This window comes from Gadus macrocephalus, chromosome 4, assembly GCF_031168955.1.
Source record: "Gadus macrocephalus chromosome 4, ASM3116895v1".
NCBI classification, from domain to species: Eukaryota; Metazoa; Chordata; class Actinopteri; order Gadiformes; family Gadidae; genus Gadus; species Gadus macrocephalus.
The window spans coordinates 27085267-27104543 of NC_082385.1; the positions used below are offsets into that span (position 1 = coordinate 27085267).

General features: G+C 44.9%; 1 protein-coding gene across 2 annotated transcripts in view; it reads left to right on the plus strand.

Annotated features, from left to right (window-relative positions):
• The first annotated feature begins 4876 nt into the window (after nt 1-4876).
• The window catches only part of LOC132456459 (bone morphogenetic protein receptor type-2-like), a 48571-nt gene continuing 34170 nt past the window's right edge, over nt 4877-19277 (plus strand). The window contains exon 1 of one of the 2 annotated variants that reach the window (XM_060050816.1): nt 4877-6089. In XM_060050816.1, coding sequence (XP_059906799.1) covers nt 6011-6089 — 79 coding nt within the window. In that variant the 5' untranslated portion in view covers nt 4877-6010. The remainder of the gene's footprint in view (nt 6090-19277) is intronic. The other variant, XM_060050815.1, reaches the window with a different exon arrangement.

The window sequence follows — 19277 nt, forward strand, 5'->3', positions numbered from 1 at the left end:
ATCGATGTCATATATTTATGTTTGCCATAAAGTATAAATGACATATACCAATACAGCTAAATATGAATACATATCAGAAGAACTTAAATGAGTGTCTCTGTATTTTTACCTGAAATGCCCCTGGAAACAAACAGAAAAGGCTATCATAATGCTGTTCTTAGAAACAGCTGAATTTCATAATCACCCAAAATAAACCCACAAAAAAAACAGTGTACATTGCACCACCAGCACTGTGTGTGTGTCTTGGTGTGTGTGTGTGTGTGTGTGTGTGTGTGTGTGTGTGTGTGTGTGTGTGTGTGTGTGTGTGTGTGTGTGTGTGTGTGTGTGTGTGTGTGTGTGTGTGTGTGTGTGTGTGTGTGTGTGTGATTTGTAGTGTATTGTAGTGCAGTTTAGTGTGGTGTTTCTGTCATGGCAGAAAAAAAGAGTGGTTTAATTCCAGTCTCCCCTATTTCCAGTGCATTGGTTTTAAATTACCTTTCAGATCATTTGCAACACGACCAGTTTAATGTAACCCGAATCATCCAGGGGATTTTTCTTTGTTGGTAACGGGAAATCATTATCCTATATTCTTTACTTATTAATAATCCATATAGTATTTACTGTATAAGTGTGTATGTGTGTGTGTGTGTGTGTTTAGTGTTTAAAAGAGAGGAAAGAGTTGGTGAAAGAGAGAGAATGTGTCTGTGCCTGTGTGCGTGTCAATCAATTAAATTGTCCCGCATTGCCTGAAAAGAAAGTATCTCTCTCTCACACCACACACAGACACACACACACACACACACACACACACACACACACACACACACACACACACACACACACACACACACACACACACACACACACACACACACACACACATAGGTTGTAGCTGCTAAATTCCACAATGCTCTTCGTCAGAAAAAAAAAGAAAAAGATATACAGTATGTAATAAGTTGGAAGGCGGGAAGAATTTCCTGGACAGCAGGGCGTTGGTTACGCCAATGAAAAATGAGCTAGCCTAAATAGAGGCAGCGCAGTAACCACAGAGATAGAAAATGTCTTTTGGCTGAAAGTTGTCAGCAGGAGGACACAGACTTATAGCGGGAAGAACACAAAATGGCCGCCCATGAAGAAGGACAAATTTGAACAATCTTGAAAACAACATAGGCTGGTTCTAAGAAGTTGCAAAGTAAAAAATAAGATAGGAGATGTGAATTAGGCTCGTTCTATCAACTGGTTTTAAACAAATAAACTAGGCTACGAAAAGTGTTGTATAGGCTACGTTGCTGATAGGCTATGTTACGCATGGCTGTAATAAACAGTAGAAGAAAAATTGTTGCTTTGACCATCTGAGAAATATTGCAATTCTTCTATTCCTTCGCATTCATTTTCTGGTATTTTCAAAGGGTGCCATTTTCCATCAGTGTTTTCTGATCCACCACTTCAAAATGTGCATCAAATATGTTGATGCAAACACAGCTAGTTTGATCACGGCATTCTGATGGTGGATGAGAAGACCCTTTACGTTGACATTTCTACCCGATTCTGGTCATTCCCTCATGCATATTCATGAAAGCACTGCTGTCCATGCAACGGTAGCTGCCAACTACTCTTCATGTACAAATAGGTTCACAAAAAATCGATCTTAGATGCCAAATATTTGCATGCTATATTCAAAGGACACCTATTTGAAAATGACTGTGAAGAGATTCGATCAATACGGTAGTATTCACAATGACCCGTGGATTGTGTTATTTGTACAGCAGCAAATAGTTTATGCACAGCTGGACAAGACAGAGATTTAAATTCAATAGCATTTAGCTCTGTTTAGCCCTGTGCATTCTAAACTGTCTAGCATTCTGCCCCCTGTCCTCAAGTGTGGTACTGCTCTCTTTTTCCTGTCCCGTTATGGTCTAAGGGAAGGGAATAGCTCTCTCTTTAATCGCTCTGCTTAAACTTTAGCCTTGCACTAAAGCCTAACACTATAGCTTAGCACTTTCGGCTAATATAATAACCCTAACACATCGCCTTGCACTTTAGGCTGGCACTATTGGCTACCAATAGCCTAGCACTAAAAGCTAACACAATAAACCTAACACTATAGGCTAACACAATAGCCTAACAAGGACAGTGCATTCATAATTAATAGCCACCCTGTGGGAGCACGATGGGGGACCAGAAAGAGGTCATATTTAAAAATAGCAAACACACCCACCCACCTCCTCTCATCCATTACTAAACAGGAACCAGAGATCCGATTCCACCATCCATAATGCCACACGGAGACCTGTGGTCTGCAGCGGAATTAAAAGGCCTGGGCCAGATACGAGCACATTAGACAACTCCATGGAGTTAATAACCACAGAGGATGGGCATTTGCCCAAAAAGTAATAAACATCATGACACATCCTTGATATATTTAATTTATTGAGAATCTTGTCATGTCAAGTCAAATGGCTCCCCATTTGATGACATCCCCTTACCCAAAGGGTAAGGAAAAACTCCCTTAGTTATCAAGGAAGAAACCTTGAGGGGATACACAGAAAGAGGGACCCCTTCATCCAGCGAGATGGCGAGGGGTGTGTAATGTGTGCCATAACGGGCATGACGGCAGCATAACAAGCAGAACTCTTTCAATCAAATCAAATATTTGTCTACCGATATCCAGTCAACATAATTGGGCATGAGACTGCAAGCAGAATCGTACCCAGTGAAACATTCCCGGGGCTATGTTTTTATGTAATTTAGCTGTGCGTGTGATTTTTAGCCCAACTGCCACGCCCAACAACGCTCCGGTCTGGTCTGGCCTGCCCCGACAAAACCTGTTGAATCAGGTCGAGTCTAGTTGATCTGCAATAACAGCAAATCTATCGCAATTACAGACTGAAAGGTCCCGCACTCCCTTAGATTAGAGAGAGGAAGCTGTAGCTTTCTGGCACTGGAACGGGGAGGAATGTGATGCTAGCATGGTGACCCGCGTCCAGAACTGACCACATAGTGGACGGTTAGCCGGGCCCTTAGGAGTTTTTCCCGTGACCATAGGTCGACCCACACCGCAGAACTACTGCTCCTTTAAACACAGGGATCACACAGGAACTTCACCCTATGGTTATTACATTGAATTAAATGACACAGGGTCGGGATCCCGGCTGAAAGGTTCTGAGTTCGAACCCCAAACCCTCACTGCAGTTTCCTTATTGACCTCTCTTTAACAATTCACTGGAAGTTACTTTGCATGCAAGTGTGTGTGTGTGAGAGAGAGAGAGAGAGAGAGAGAGAGAGAGAGAGAGAGAGAGAGAGAGAGAGAGAGAGAGAGAGAGGAGAGAGAGAGAGAGAGAGAGAGAGAGAGAGAGAGAGAGAGAGATTAATGGACCGTCGACACACCATTAGCTGTAGAATCCCCTTTAGTTATTGAGGGCACGGAGCCGCGCACCACTGTTATGCAATGAGAGCAAGCCACAACCTTACATTACTTTGTTTACAATGCATTTAATTTCCTAAGCGTTTTGCAGAGATTCATAATAGTCTAAATAGTCTGCTATACTATCCTATACTGTTCACATCACTGCAATCCTGCAGTTGTTTGGGTTGCAAAAACCTGAAAGTGCTGCAGACGTGACATTGTGTGCGTGTGTGTATGTGTGTGTACGTGTGTGTGCTTGCGTGCGTGCGAGCATGCGGTGCGACCTCCATGCGTTTTCCACCTGGCAACCTCTCTAGAGAAAGTTGAGACACCACATCACAACACTGCGTTCCCAATGAATATAGTTAAATCCATTTTGTGTGGGTTTTGTGTGTGTGTGTGTGTGTGTGTGTGTGTGTGTGTGTGTGTGTGTGTGTGTGTGTGTGTGTGTGTGTGTGTGTGTGTGTGTGTGTGTGTGTGTCCGTGCGTGCGTGGCAAAAATGGCAATCACAAAACACAATGCATTTCATAAGGCACTGACTTGCCTTACCATCAGCGTCGATGTTCTGACCACCACGGAGACGCTTTGCCTCAACTCCGCGGCCGTCCCCGGTTTGTGGAGACTCCGCGTAAACTTCCGCGCCTCCGGAGCCGCCGAAGTCATGATGCAATGCAGCCTTTCATCAAACGAAAGCGAACAATAACGAAGATCGAGTGTTTTTCTTTAAGATTTTGTAAAAATAATAATCATGTCGTTCCTTCCTGGATGATAAGCACCGCTGACGCTAACTAGCGGAAAAAATGTGTCAATGAGTTACGAGCCCTCTAGAGCGAAGGAGTGCGCGTCAGGGACTAGAGTCCGAGGAAGTGTCAAAATAGTCCGCGCGTTACGGTGGGACGGTGCCATGTTGCTGTCTCCCCGTCGTCATCATCATCATCATCAGCATCATCATCATCATCATCATCATCATCATCATCATCAATATCATCATCATCGTTATCATCACCATCATCCTCACCCCTGTGGCCGTGTTGCTCGGGTTCCCCTGACGTTTTAAAACCGTGTATTTTCATCAGTTGTAGCAAGTATTGTAGTAAATGTCAAAAGTATAAATTACTAACTCTAGAGGGCGCTGAAATTACGACCTTTATTTATTAGGTCTTATTGTATGTCTTTATTTTATTTTTATTTTTAATTAACTGTGATAGTAAAACGGGGCTGCAGAAGAACGCCTTAATATTACGGATGAAACCTGACTCATCCGCTCACATCTTTAAAAGTGGATCAACACTGACCTCTAGTGGATGCACTTTGTTTTCAACCCCTCGGAAGAAGTTGGCCACGGAGAGGCAGTAACATAACAACCATAGTTCATTACAAACAGTGTTATTACCGTGGCGCCATACTAGCAGACTGCGGAACGGGGGCGCTTCATCTCTCCCGACTGTGCCCTGCCTGCTCTCCACCCACCACCCCCCTACCCCCACACCCCCCCAGAGCAAATCCACAAGCAACCCGATACCGGAGACGAGCGGTCCAGACAAGCCTGCAAACGAGGCGTTCCCAGCCGCTCCTCCGCCCTGCTGTCTACAGTCTGCCGAGCACAGAGCTCTGCGCACGGTCAATGCCAAACACATGCAATCGCCGCAGGGGGAAAAAAACAGCGAGAAGAGACGTCCGACCCCCGCTCCCGTAACTCGCCGCGAACCAAAACGGGAATAACCGATCCTCGTCACGGAGGCGATCGACCATATGGATCATTGATACGGCCGGCGGCTTCGGGTTTGGACGCGCCGGATGAAGTGAGACGCGGCGCCGCCGCGGACGAGCTCGCGCGTCGAGGCTAGGCTAGCGGGACTCGGTAGCATTTAGCTTCAGACTAGCCAGACAGTCAGACGTAAATATAGGAGCAGTTCAGCCCCTCGGGTTGGGTGTAAAATCACTCGTGGAAGGCGGGGAAGTGTTTTTTTCTGTGCCGGGGAGAGGAACCCAGAAAAGGTTATTGTGATTTAGAGGAGCGAGTAGCGCTCGTCTGTGTTGTTTTATGGTAATATTAAACCTAGGTCTCTCTACTTCTAAGTTTTTTTCTCCTACTTCTCAGACAGTCCGGGGTCCATGTAGCTCCCAGGATAGCATTAGCTATTAGTATGGACGCTGTGGGCTGTCTCGTTGACGCCGCTGCCGAGCCAGTCGGCTACCCGGGTTGATGCTGGGTCTGATCAGGACTACAGGATCGATATCGGCTTTATTTTGGATTTGGACTGCAGGAAATGAGTGATATTTGGAGCATGTTAGATTTGAGGGACAGAATATGAGTGATAATTGGTTCATGTTGTATTTTGAGGGACAGCACATGAGTGATATTTGGAGTAAAATGCTGGATCTGGTCAGATTTTAAATTTTCGGTGATACCAAGTATCCAATAAAGATATTAATCAATCGATCCATCCATCCGGAGCCCACCATGTCTGTCTCCACTTTGAACGTTTGCCGTGATTGAGAGAACAAGTTGGTTTGATTGAGCCGTCTGGAAGAAGAGAAGGGGGACAAATATAAACAGTGTGACGACCAGACAAGAGGACGAGTGAAGTAAATTTGGAGAGGATCCAGGCTGGATCAGCGGCATGTCTGTGGGCTGCGTAACGATGCTCACACTCGCTAAATTTGGGATTTGTGCGATGATTTTCCTCAGTCCAGTGGCTGGTAAGTGTTATCTGTTGATCCTTTCATTCCAGTCACACATACATATAGACCCCATGTAATGTCTTTTTAGCATTCTGTGGTCGCCCAAACATTGCGTTTAGTTGCAGAAGTCTTCATTTGGTTGGAGTTTGATTATAATCTTTTATATATAATTCATTTTTAAATCATTTAAATCATTTTCATGGATATTTTTTGTATGCAGCTTGCTGCTGATAATTGTGCTATATATTGGTCATTACCGTGTGTCAAAATAATATGAACGTGCATAATATTTAGATCGAATTACAAAAATAAAGTCTACCTGACAACTAGACCCATTTAGTGTGTGTGTGTGTGTGTGTGTGTGTGTGTGTGTGTGTGTGTGTGTGTGTGTGTGTGTGTGTGTGTGTGTGTGTGTGTGTGCGCTGTCTCTCTGTCTCTCTGCCTGTCCATTTCTCCTTTTGAACCAGTGTTGCTGGGTCTGTAAGTGCACTTTAGCGAATCTGTTTGGATAAAGCTTATTTATCAGTGCAGCCGGTGCATCTTGGGGTGCTTTGAGTGTTTCTGTGGTACAAAGGCATGGAAAAACACCAGCGACATACCGCAGTGCTTGGCAGCTAAGTTGTGCCTCTGTTTCTAGACTTTGGGTTGCGGCCCAGGCTTCTGTGAAACATTGAGCGATAAGATAATAACTGGGACACACACACACACACACACACACACACACACACACACACACACACACACACACACACACATTCACACGCGGCAGAGAGGAGCTTCTGAAAAATGCATTGGAAGAGAAGGCTGGGAACATAATATACATTTTTTAAAGCTTATTAAGATAATGGCAATTTGACTCCCTGGACAGGAAACGCACTGGATAATTCTGACTCTAAATGCCATGTTTGTCCATCCACGTACACACATACTTATCTGTACACAATTTCTGGGATGTTTGAGAGTTATTATCAGACAGAATAACACCTTGAATAGTCGTGAGGGCTTTTGCAGAGGGGAATGTTCTAGCAAAGGCACCGATTTGAAGGAGAGCCTGGCTCCAGTTGGCTTGTGCTGCTAGTTTGCTCATTGTGAATCGTTGTGAAATGTGGGAATGTCCATTTTATCCTGTCAAGATTATAGGAGAGCAAATAGACACCGAAACCGTCCAAGCAACACTGAACGTGAATTGATGTGGACATTTTGAGTGCATATGCCCAATCACAATCGTAACTGTGTAAAAGGTCCCTTCTTGTCTATATCCAGCAGTTAAAAAAAACATCTCTATTCACCACATTTAGGCCTATTCCGGTTTATACCTATTTTCCATCAAGGTTCGCTATCAGTTTCACCAGCTTCCAAACTGTTGCCCCTACAACACCCCGATACCTTTACATGACATGGGCCATGTTCCGGGAAAGATTGACGTGTATCCATTTGTCTACTTTTTACAATGTTTAAGTTGCGGTTTTTATGTGCATAAATATAAAGTACACATTCAATATCAGCCAATTTGGAACTGGGGCACGGTGTCATGTTTTTCCCCATTCATAATACCCTCCTTTGGCTTGCTCTTTATCTGGTATCCAATATCCATATAACAGTATGTTCCTATTTTAATCCATAGAACAGGGCATTGCTGGAATGTGTCTATAACACAGTCTGGGTGTTAACCCGCAATGTGTCAATTATTCGGTGTTGCAGTGATTATTTTCTTAAGTTACGCATCTTGCTCGAGGATGCGGACAGGGATGATCGGAAACATAGGGTTTCAAACTCACATTTAGTCTGGGAGTCGGGCATTAAAAAAACGAGACTACATTGCCATATGAGGGTAAATGGTATGGTTCGCTCTGTATCTGAGACTTCATCCCAATGTGTGTGTTTTAAAGGTAGAGGTAGAAAAGGAAAATATCCGGTTAACGGTAAAACATATTTGAAACCCATAGGATTCCATTGCTAACCAACTAATAATAAAAGGTAATAAAGTGCTCATTTTGAAGGGTGATTCGTCAATGCAACTCAATGCTGAATGGCGGCCTCTATGGTCGGACATGTTTTTGCAATTAAAGTCACAAACCTTTCAACTGTTGGTAATTGTTGGGCTCTGTCTTCAATGGAAACCCCTATCACGCTCAGCTAGTACGCTGCTCCTAATGAGAAAAGATTTGACAAGCACTCCCCTATTCAGGTCTGACAGGCCAACTAATCAATCTGTTATTAAGTTATAACATCCATTATTATTCCTGCGGGCGATAATTGACACGGCCAGACGGTGGTGTATGACGTCCGTATTAACCCATGCCTTGTTTGGTCTGCTGTCTGTAATGCCCTTTTTTATCACGACCATTTGAACGATGCAACTGTAAACACGAGAATTAGTGCGTCGTATGAGATTCTGTCCTGTAGTCCATGTTGAAAGAATCTGAGCATTTTCCACATCCACCGGTTTTACAGTACCTAACTACACTGTTTATTGTCATTGTCATGTCTGTGATAATTCCCATTATGATGATTAAAGCTTTGCTATTAACCAGAGCATGTGTCAGATTAAATCTCATCCCTAATGCCATATTCAGACAATGGCAACATATCCTCTATTCCATGTGGCTCAATGGAATACATGCATTGTCATGCCTGTATAAAAGTGTCATGTTACAAAACTAAAATTAAAACAAGTCAACACCATTTAAATACCACCCATAATGCCATAGTAATAATCAAACAATCAATGGTATTACATGTTTCTTCACTATATTTCAGGCAATAAATAAGCCCATAAGTCAGTTAAAATACCATCCATCATTCCGTCTTGATACAATGGAGGGAAATAATAGTATCCTATCCACCATATTCATTTTTGCTTGTGGTACCTGTGAGCTGTAGCAGAGGAGATACTAAGTGCAGCTTGAGAAAGGCCACAAAAACACTATTGATATAACAGGGCAGAATGCATTGGCTGGGCAGCCAGACTGGCGGGTTGGCCGGGCCTATGAGAAGAGAGCGGAGGCGGGTCCTCGTTGGGCCAGTGGAGTGCAGGAGCCCATGAGTGTTCCTCAGGTCCCTGTTTTGGTGATGGTGCTGATGATGACAGCAATCAGTTGCACTAATATGATGGAGGGAGGGGGGGAGGGAATTTGGCAGGCTTACTAGCACTACCTCAGTCTTTTTTCTCTCTCCTCCTCCATGCACTCTTCCCATTTCTAATCGCTCTTTCCTCTTTCTCTCTTTCCACCGTTCTAACTCGCTCTGTGTCATTTCCCCTTTCTCCCTCTCTTTTCTCTCGCTCTCATTCCCCATTTCTATTCTATTTCTGTCCCCTCTCCCTTTTCTGTCCATCTATCTCCCGTTTCTACGTGTCCCTCTCTCTCGTCTCTCCCTTCTCCACTCCACTCTCTAGCCGTAACATTACTGCTCTCTGCGGGCCTTCCTCCCACCTCCTACCACCGTCTATTTATCTGTTGACTCTTTTGCATCCTGTTATCTCAGCCCCTCCCCCTCACCCCCTCTTCCCCTCCCTCCCCCTCAGTGCTACATGTTTAGCATGTCTGGCGTCCTGGGACACCCTGCGGCTCGTTACCTCCAGCCCTGTCCCTCCAACTGCCAGGCGCTCGCACGACACTAACCCGCTGGCTGCTATTGGTAGCTGGGGTCGACAGGTTGCGATAGGGGGGTCTGCTAGCGTCTATGCTAACGTATAGATTTGATTACCCCCCCCTCATGTTGTTGTTGGACACTTGTAGCTACATTCATGAACGCGAGCACATTGAAGTCCTCGCACATCCTCCTCATTTAATCTGTCTGGCAGCCACACCACCTACGCCCCCGTCTTATCAAACTCTGAACGATCAAACCAAAGGTGCGAAAAACAGCCATAACCGGTACTGGTGAATGGTACGCTCTGGAAACTCTGCTCATCCTTGTTGTGTTGAGGCGCTTCCCACTCCAGGCTTTAATCAAACGGTACAGACGTGGCGGTGGTCGTGGATGGCGGTCCCCACTGTTTATCCCGGCCCCGTCTCAAACGGATGGTCTCTTGGCTGGGCAATGCTTCTGGGGTCTGCTCCTTGCTCAGCAGAGCATGGCAGGCTAGTATGGCCGTGGGCTGTCGTGTGGGTTGGAAAGTCTTGCCAGACCTAATTAGCTGCAGGAGAGCTGTGTTTTATAGGGCTTCTCTTTCTTGCTTTTCGTTTACACATCACATGCTAGTTCAGCTTGGTTCCTGCATCTTTTGGGGGAGCCAGATTTGGATTAGCGGCGAGGTTTAGGGCCTCTGATGGGAGGCTTAGGTGGAACCCAAACAATGAGGACATTTGTAACTTGTTCAGGGGGCAGGACAGTCTAGTGTTAAGGGTGGTTGACTCCAAGTAGAAAGGTTCTGGGTTCAATTCCCTTGTCTGGCTCCTAGCCTGTAGGCATCCTTAAGAAAGATGCTCTTACCCCTAACTGATCATTCAGGACATTCTAGGTTTCTTAATGTCACTGTGAGGCGCTTCGGATAAAAGCGTCTGTTCAATAACTGTCTTCTACTCCATCCTTCGATTGCTAGTAAGAACTCATTGAGAATTGTGCAGTGGTGAATGGATGTGTGTGTGCTTGATTGGAGAATGGTTACTGATCCTTTTTTGTTCCCCAATGACTTTCTGTTTTTTATCCATGCCATTGCCTACAATGTTGCGTCAATCAAAGGTTTTCTTCATTCAATTAATGGGAGAAATTCTGTGGGTGGCTTTGCTCCAGCCGTATATGTAACAGAATAGTTAAGGCTAAAGCAATGGAATATTGTGGAAAACAGTTTTTAATTATTATTTTTTTATATAAAGCTCATAAAATAATTTGGGTCGCACATACATTGACAGGGTCGGTCGGAAGACGGAACCGAACAAATTTTTTTTTTTAGGCCTTATGCCTCTGATAATGGTGCCATTCAGCATGTGATATGTTCTCGTGCTTAACGTTGGCGTTTTAATTGACCTTCACATCGATGCGTTGCCTATTGAGCTAATAGTTGGTGCTAACGAAAAGATTTCAAGACTTTGTTGGCAAGGTGTAGGAGGACGAGAAGAAGCTCATCTAGTATTGAGCCAAACACTCTGCTTTGTGTTGATGTATTCGGATGAACGAGGTGTCTTTCTCTTGTTTTCGCTCCTTTTTCTCTCTGTTGCCAGTAATGGTCAGGGCAAGGTTTAAAGTGAATCATCGCACTGGTTTCTTTCAGTTGCCGAGTGTCACAGTCTATAAGACGGGGGGGAAAAAGCCGAAACAAGCCGATGTTTAAGGCACACAATAGGGGCAGCCTTTGGAGGATAACTGCCAGTGACAGGCTGTCATTAACAGGAAGCTCTCGCTCTCTCAAGAACACAAAAGACGGAGAACGCAGGCAAAAACTTGCTCCTGAAAGTTGTGGAATACGTTTTTTTTTTTTCAGTTGAGGGTAGTTGGATTTATGAGCCTGGGAGGAAACACTCGAAGAACATGCGGTTGCTGGTCGGCCGTCGTCATTGTAGTTTTGGTTTTTCGAGGGCATGTTCGGGAAAGTAGTGCTGTTTTGTGACGTGGATTTTTACAAAGTTTGGGGGTGGGGGGAAATGAGTGAGCCCCACTCCGGGTGGCACTCGCTTAGCTTAGCGAGTCTGGCTAGCTTAAAACAGCCGGATTAGCATAACTGTAAGACTCAGACAGACACAGACACAGACTGCTGGGGTGGCTTGTGGGGCTGGTTGGGCTGCATTCTGGGGCAGTGTGTGTGTGTGTGTGTATTAAAGAGGGGGTGGGTGTGGGTATCCCGGGGCAACAGATGGGACACTAGATGAAGCATCCCGTCACTCCCACCTCCGCAACAGGCCTGCACCCCAACATTAACCACAACCTCTCTCACACACACACGCGCACCCATATGGATGGCTCCAAAGATGGCCTTTTGGTGCAATGCTTATCTTTCTTGCTAACCTCTTTATATTAGCTCTCTCTCGCTCTCTCTCTCTCTCTCTCTCTCTCTCTCTCTCTCTCTCTCTCTCTCTCTCTCTCTCTCTCTCTCTCTCTCTCTCTCTCTCTCTCTCTCTCTCTCTCTCTCTCTCTCTCATATTTATATGTATATTCTCTGTCTCTCATATTCGCTCTCTCTCTGTCTCTCTTCTCTCACCAACTGTCATTATCTGGGGAGGGCTCAATAGCTACCATATTGTCACTGGACATTGCCAACATTTTTAAAATACAACCAAACACGACCGCCACTCGACTGGTCGGCTGCTGGAGGCAAATAATCAAACGAAAACAAACACAAACATCATTATGTACCGACTCAAATGAATGAATAACGAGGATGTGGAGACAAACACAAACCAAAATATGCGGCACTCAGTTTGCTATTGTATTTACAACATCTCTAATTAGTACTGCTCGAATACATCCAGTGAAGACAGTAAGAGCTGCAGCCAAATTTTGTGTTCTGGAAAACATATTAGCGACAAGCGGCCCACATTCCTAGAGTTGTTGTAGACCCAACAGTCCTCTATGTCCGTTTGCCTGTCTCACTGTCTAGTCCCGAGAGAGAGAGAGAGAGAGAGAGAGAGAGAGAGAGAGAGAGAGAGAGAGAGAGAGAGAGAGAGAGAGAGAGAGAGAGAGAGAGAGAGAGAGAGAGAGAGAGAGAGAGAGAGAGAGAGAGAGAGAGAGAGAGAGAGAGAGAGAGAGAGAGAGAGAGAGAGAGAGAGAGAGAGAGAGAGAGCAAACTTGTTTTTCTGCAGTGGTTCAGGGGGAGCTGCTGGGAGGGGGGTTGTCTGAGTGGAGGGAAGGAGGGAGATCGAGAGAGGGAGGCATGGGACTTGCATCGAAGTCCAGTTGGAATTGTTTTCTTCCTCGGAGGCGGGGCTGAGGGGAGATTAGAACAAAATAACTGGGCCATGGGTAAACATTCGGCATGGCCGTGGTCCGCTGGAGAGGAAAACCCTTGAATATCTCACTCTCCATTATGTATCCCTCTTGTCTTTCTCTCTCTCTTTCCTGGTCTCTCTCCCTCCCTCTAGTCTCTCTCTCTGTCCCCCTCCATTATGTACCCCTCTCGTCTCTCGCCTCGTCTTTCTCTCTCTCTTCCCTGGTCTCTCTCCCTCTCTCTGGTCTCTCTCTCTGTCCCCCTCCATTATGTACCCCTCTCGTCTCTCGCCTCGTCTTTCTCTCTCTCTTCCCTGGTCTCTCTCCCTCTCTCTGGTCTCTCTCTCTGTCCCCCTCCATTATGTACCCCTCTCGTCTCTCGTCTCGTCTTTCTCTCTCTCTTTCCTAGTCTCTCTCCCTCTCTCTGGTCTCTCTCTCTGTCCCCCTCCATTATGTACCCCTCTCCTCCCTTGTTTGGTCCCTCTCTCTCTTTCCTAGTCGCTCTCGCTCTCTAGTCTCTCTCTCTCTCGTCTCCCTCTCTCCTAGTCTCTCTCTCTACTTTAGTCTCTCGTTCTCTCATCTCTCTTTCTCGCCAGTTTCTCTCTCTACTTTAGTCTCTCTCGCTCTCTCTAGTCTCGTCTCGTCTCGTCTCTCTCTCTCTCTCTCTCTCTCTCTCTCTCTCTCTCTCTCTCTCTCTCTCTCTCTCTCTCTCTCTCTCTCTCTCTCTCTCTCTCTCTCTTTCCTAGTCTCTCTCACTCTCTCTAGTCTCTCTCACTCTCTCTAGTCTCTCTCACTCTCTCTAGTCTCTCTCACTCTCTAGTCTCTCTCACTCTCTAGTCTCTCTCTCTTACCCTAGTCTCTGTCTCCTATCTCTGTCTCTCTCTCCTCTAGTCTCTCTCTCTCCAACCTCCTCAATGTGTCTCTCATGCTTCCCATCTCTGATACTTTACAACTCCATTCTCTCTTCTCAATCTGTGCGTCTCTCTCCCTGACTCCTCACATCTTTCATCTCCGTTTCTTTACTACTCTGTTCTCTTCCTCTACTCAATCTACATCTTTTTTACTAGCCAATTTTACCCCTCTCACTCTGTTCTCATCCTCCACCTCTCTTCTTCAAACTAAGCTCTCTCTCTCACTCTCACTCTCACTCTCGGCCCTGTCTGCACACATACCCGGTGACCAAAAGTCCAAAATCTCGAGCATAGCTGCAAGCTCCGTCGCCGCCGGCCAATCAGAGACGAGCTTTCGCGCTGCCAGCCAAGCAGAAGCGGTGCCAGTGATCTGCTGTGGGCCGCCAGAGAGGAACGCTATGAGGGGAACCAATGAGGACGCCTCTGAAGATTGTGTGTGTGTACTTTTGTTTTGGGGTCTGTGGTAGACTGGGGTTTTGTCACGTGTGTGTTTGTGTTGTGTAGTTTTCGACTGGAGTTTGTGTTTGACTGGGGTTTGTCACGTGTGTGTGTGTGTGTGTGTGTGTGTGTGTGTGTTTACCTGCACTATGTTGCATTGAATTTGCTGTGCAGCCCTGCCTTGGGAAAGTAACTTTTAGTGAATTGTGTTGTCGTTTTGTGTCACCATCTTCACATTGTTGTTTAATAGCATTAGCTTTTACAGCATAACATGGCTGTCTTAGCAAGATAACACACATAGCCCAAGATGTAAATAAAAGAAGCTATGCTAATGCTACGTGTTGTGATCATTAGCATAATGCTGTTTTACACCAGGGTGTAACAGGATTTAGATTTTTTTAACACATGGACATATACACATACAAATGATTGTATCTATTGAATAATTTTTTAGCCAAAATTACATTAATTATGCTGGTTGAGAGTTATTCTGATGGTTCTGCAACCATTTCTGGGTCGTTTGGTGGGTGTGTCATTGCCCCATGTCACCTCTCCAAGGAAAAAGCGCATATGCAACTTGCTCTGTTCGGACCGACACAATCCGGATGTGACGCAGCGGAAGTATCCAATCGCGCCTCGAAAATGTAGTCAGATTGTAGTTTCGAAAATGCTTTACGGCACAGACACACACCCAAACATGGCACCGGCTAGATATAAACAGCCAGTTGCGAGGCAATTGTTGCATTCATCATGGATCAATCGACTGATAAGGGACCCAAGAGGCGACTGTCGGTGGAACAAAAGAAGAATGGACCAGAAAAGAGATCAGACACGAGTGAAAGAACTTTTTTGGCTTGATTTACCTTAATATAACAGGCTAAGAGTCATTGCGATGGTTCTATTATACATTTTTGTTAGATTGTTCGTTGTTTCGACTCCCCCTTGCGCATCTTGGCGGAGAAAAGGAATATGTTTCTGCCTGCGGGAGTCTCGGGTCTCGCGAAGTAACGAATTGCTTTACGGCACAGACCCCCAAACACGGAACCGGCTCGATATAAACACAAGTAACTAAGGGATTGTTACATTCATCATAGATCAGCCGACTAAAAAGAGACAGAGAAACCCAATGTCGGAGGAACAGAAGAAGAGAAAAGGGAGACTGACCGACAGAGAGGCCAGACACGAGTAAACGTTGGGCAAGCTTTTCAGGAATAGCGTGAACTGAAAGAAAAAGAAGACTGCAAATTAGACGCCGACTTGGCCGTGTTGCTTTTGAAATTGAAAGCACCCTTGGGTGAACTTTGTCTTCGTGGTATTCTTGATATTGATAGTCTCTGTACAAATGTGTTTGCTCAACTATTTTGTTGTGAGCCCTGTAAAAATTGTTTTCTCGACCGTTTTGTCGTGAGCCCTGTATGTTTCTAGCTTGCTTGGTTGCAATCATATAAACACTTTTGTTTCCATGGGTGTTTTGCTGTTCGTCTGTCTCGTCTCCCAGATACAGACTGAATCCCCGAATCCAGGTTCTTGTTTATTTAGATTATTATGTTGGCCAACACTCTTACACTGATTGTTCTGTTCAACCTAAGATAAAACAATTATAATCTAGGATATAAATTCTCCCCGTCAACTATAAAAAAGGATGGATTTATGTTTATTGCAATACAAATACACCATTTTAAAAATATATAACCTTGCCTACACTTTATGAACATCTACTTCGGACATGGCTCCACGCATTCGCCGGCTTCTTTGAAAACAAATGCACATGGCTCGCGTAGAAGTGCATGGGGAAGGGTCGTCAACGAGTTGTTACGACAGTGTTGTAAAATATCTACTACGAAGCTGTAGGGGGCGCTGTGTAGAGAAATGTGCGTTCCAAAACCAAGAAAACAGCAAAGAAATGCCCGAAGTTGCATAGTGGGCCTTTTAATTAAGAATTTAGTTCCCAGAAAATATCTGGCCCACTGTCATTCTTATAAATAGAGAAAATGTCTGAGTCACGTTCATTCTAATAGAGAGAACATGTCTGAGTCACTGTCATTCTAATAAATAGAACATGGCTGAGTCATGGTCATTCTAATAAATAGAACATGTCTGAGTTACGGTCATTCTAATAAATAGAACTTGTCTGAGTCACGTTCATTATAATAATAGGACATGGCTGAATGACATTTATTATGTCATTCTAATAAATAAAACATGTCTGAGTCACGGTCATTCTAATAAATGGAACTTGTCTGAGTCACGTTCATCATAATAATAGGACATGGCTGAGTCAATGTCATTCTAATAAATAGAACATGTCTGAGTCACGGTCATTCTAATAAATAGAACATGTCTGAGTCACAGTTAGTCTTATAAATAGAACATGGCTCAGTCACGTACATTATAATAGAGAGAACATGAGATCCAGGGATGCTGCCTCAGGCCATAAAGCATTGCCTGGTTTTCATGTTTTGGAGCAGTAATGCAAATTTATATGGTTGATGATTCCATATATTGCACCTGCTCAGCAATAAATGGGACAGAATATAAATCAATGGAGAAAAAAACGAATCAGATCCTTTCTTTAGCGAATTAGATACTGTACTGTGGTGTGTGTGTGTACGTGAGCTACAAAAAATTGTTTGTTTTTCTAGTTTGGTGTTATGTAATCTTGAGACTGCAGTTGTTCCTGCTTTTGTTTTTTAATAAGGGAATTTGGGTCTCGCCTGACTCTATTCTTCATTCTCTCCTTTGTCTTTGACTGTGACTTATTAATCAATGAGCACATTTTATTTTAATACCTTTGCTAAAAACGACCAGGGTTCGCTGTATATAATATTTACACTTGCATCACGGCACTCTGTACAGCGGGTATATAGATTTCTGGATGGTTACTGACAAGTGTGTGTGTGCGCCGAATTATTTTCAAATTTGGCCAAGGCCCCCGATCAGACATTGCTCGTTCCCGCAGCTGGGAGGCGGTTTTCTGTTCTTGTTTTCAGTGCGAGTGAAGCGTGTTCATCGCTGCTTTTGCGTTACATTCTGTGCGCTTTGCATTGTTCCGCTATACGTGCCTCACATCTTTGGCGGATCGCCCTGGACGCCTTCAGACGCCTAAAGAAATTAAACTGGGAGCAGACGAATGCCAGACAACATTTGCGTGCTCTTTTATTGTCAAATCAGATGAATTGAGAGGCAGGCCTTCTGTGGTGGTGACAAGTGTTTACAACATGGAAGAGAAACTGGGGCTGACTGTTGCTGCATACCCGCAGCTGTATGAATTTATATCTATGTAGATGTGTGAATGGCAGTTAGGATTAGAACAGTGAATAGCTGGTTGCCTAGTAACATTAACTGAAAGACACAGAAAGCTGCTTTTTCTTCACCTTGTGGGCTTCAACAAAAACAGGCAGTGTGGTGTGCCTCGCGTTCTGCTGGCAGCAAAACACTGTCTGTCTGATCGGTCTTATGCATCTCCTGGTCAAAATGGCCATGGGATTGAGGCCAGCTTGTGTTCACATTGTATACACGTACAAGGTTTATGCCAGCAGGTTTAGGGTGTTCGAATACCGGTCGAAAGGGTACTGGGTTCAATCCCACAATGTCCCGAACGGTCTTCCTGTAGACGTCCTAGACCAAGATGTCTAACCCCCCAACTTGCTCCTTTTAATGGTATGTAGCTGAAATGACTTTCAACGACTTTGTGTGTGTGTGTGTGAGAGTGAGAGTGAGTGAGTGAGTGAGTGAGTGAGTGAGTGAGTGTGAGTGTGTGTGTGGCTGTCCGTGTGTGCGCCTACATGTGTGGATGCTTCGAGATTTGTTTGCATGCTGTTTACAGGCCTGATAGAGTTCAGGCGTGGTGCCTGAATTAAGGCTTGAGCTTGGCCATGTATGTTGTCGAGTAAAGTGAAAATAGGTGAGCAGTGCCTTTTAAAATGTCTAGTCAACACGTCAACCTACCTGACCTTTTGATTGACATGTCTGCCACCAACTAGGCGTAGTCTATATAAGGAAGTCTTTTACCTTTGTATGCAGTGCCGCTGCTAGCTATTTTGGGGCCCTAAGCGTAACTCCTTTATGGCCCCCCCCCCCCCCCCGAATTCCCCCTACCAGCCCCCTGCGCTGAATTGTTGACGGGGGGGGTGGTAGCGAACAATTGTTGACGGGGGGGAGCATACGTGGCCGTGTGCGACTCCTAACACCATGGGCTGGTGGATAATTCAATGTTGTTGTTTTTTTATTGCCATGGGCCCCCCCTCTGCCTTGGGCCCCCCCACAACTGTCTCACTTTCCCCCGTAGTCCGTCGGCCCTGCACACAAGTATTGGAATGTCCAAAATCTTTTAAATTAAATAGTTATCCATAAATACAAACTTAAAACCAGAAGTATACAAGTAAGATTATTATTATTATTATTATTATTTATTTATTTTTTGGGGGGGCCCTCAGGACTTGAGGCCCTACGCGCAGCGCGTAGTGCGCGTTATGGGAGCGGCGGCACTGTTTGTATGTTTGCACTGAGGATGGTCTGAATGTGACTGAAAACGTTTTGCATACCACTTTGGGTAGCACTTTACACTTTAATGCAATAAAAACGTATTGTTGCATCGGCTACATGGTGTGCGAGTTCCGGTCCTTTTATTGTTGTCAAGAAAGGCAATTCTCTTTGGTGTCTTCGAATGTATTTGATAATTTCAGGCACAGATTATTTCACTTCCTATCAGCCCTATGTTTAGGCCTCTCATGGCACGCAGAGCTGCGTTTCCCCCCCAACCAAACGCTCAAGGCTTTGTTGCTACTGGAGCGTAATCAGTACAAAGACGCCCTGACCCATGAGATACTAGCGCACGTGCATAGCTCCCCTAGCTAACGACACATCTCGCCATTTTAGTTTGTTGGACCGACATCCGGGTCGTTTTTGGTGTCATAATTCCGGGGACCAGAGTCGGACGTTGAGTTTTTATCTTCAGCAGGATGTGCCGTGTAGGTCGAACGTTGTTTTAGGT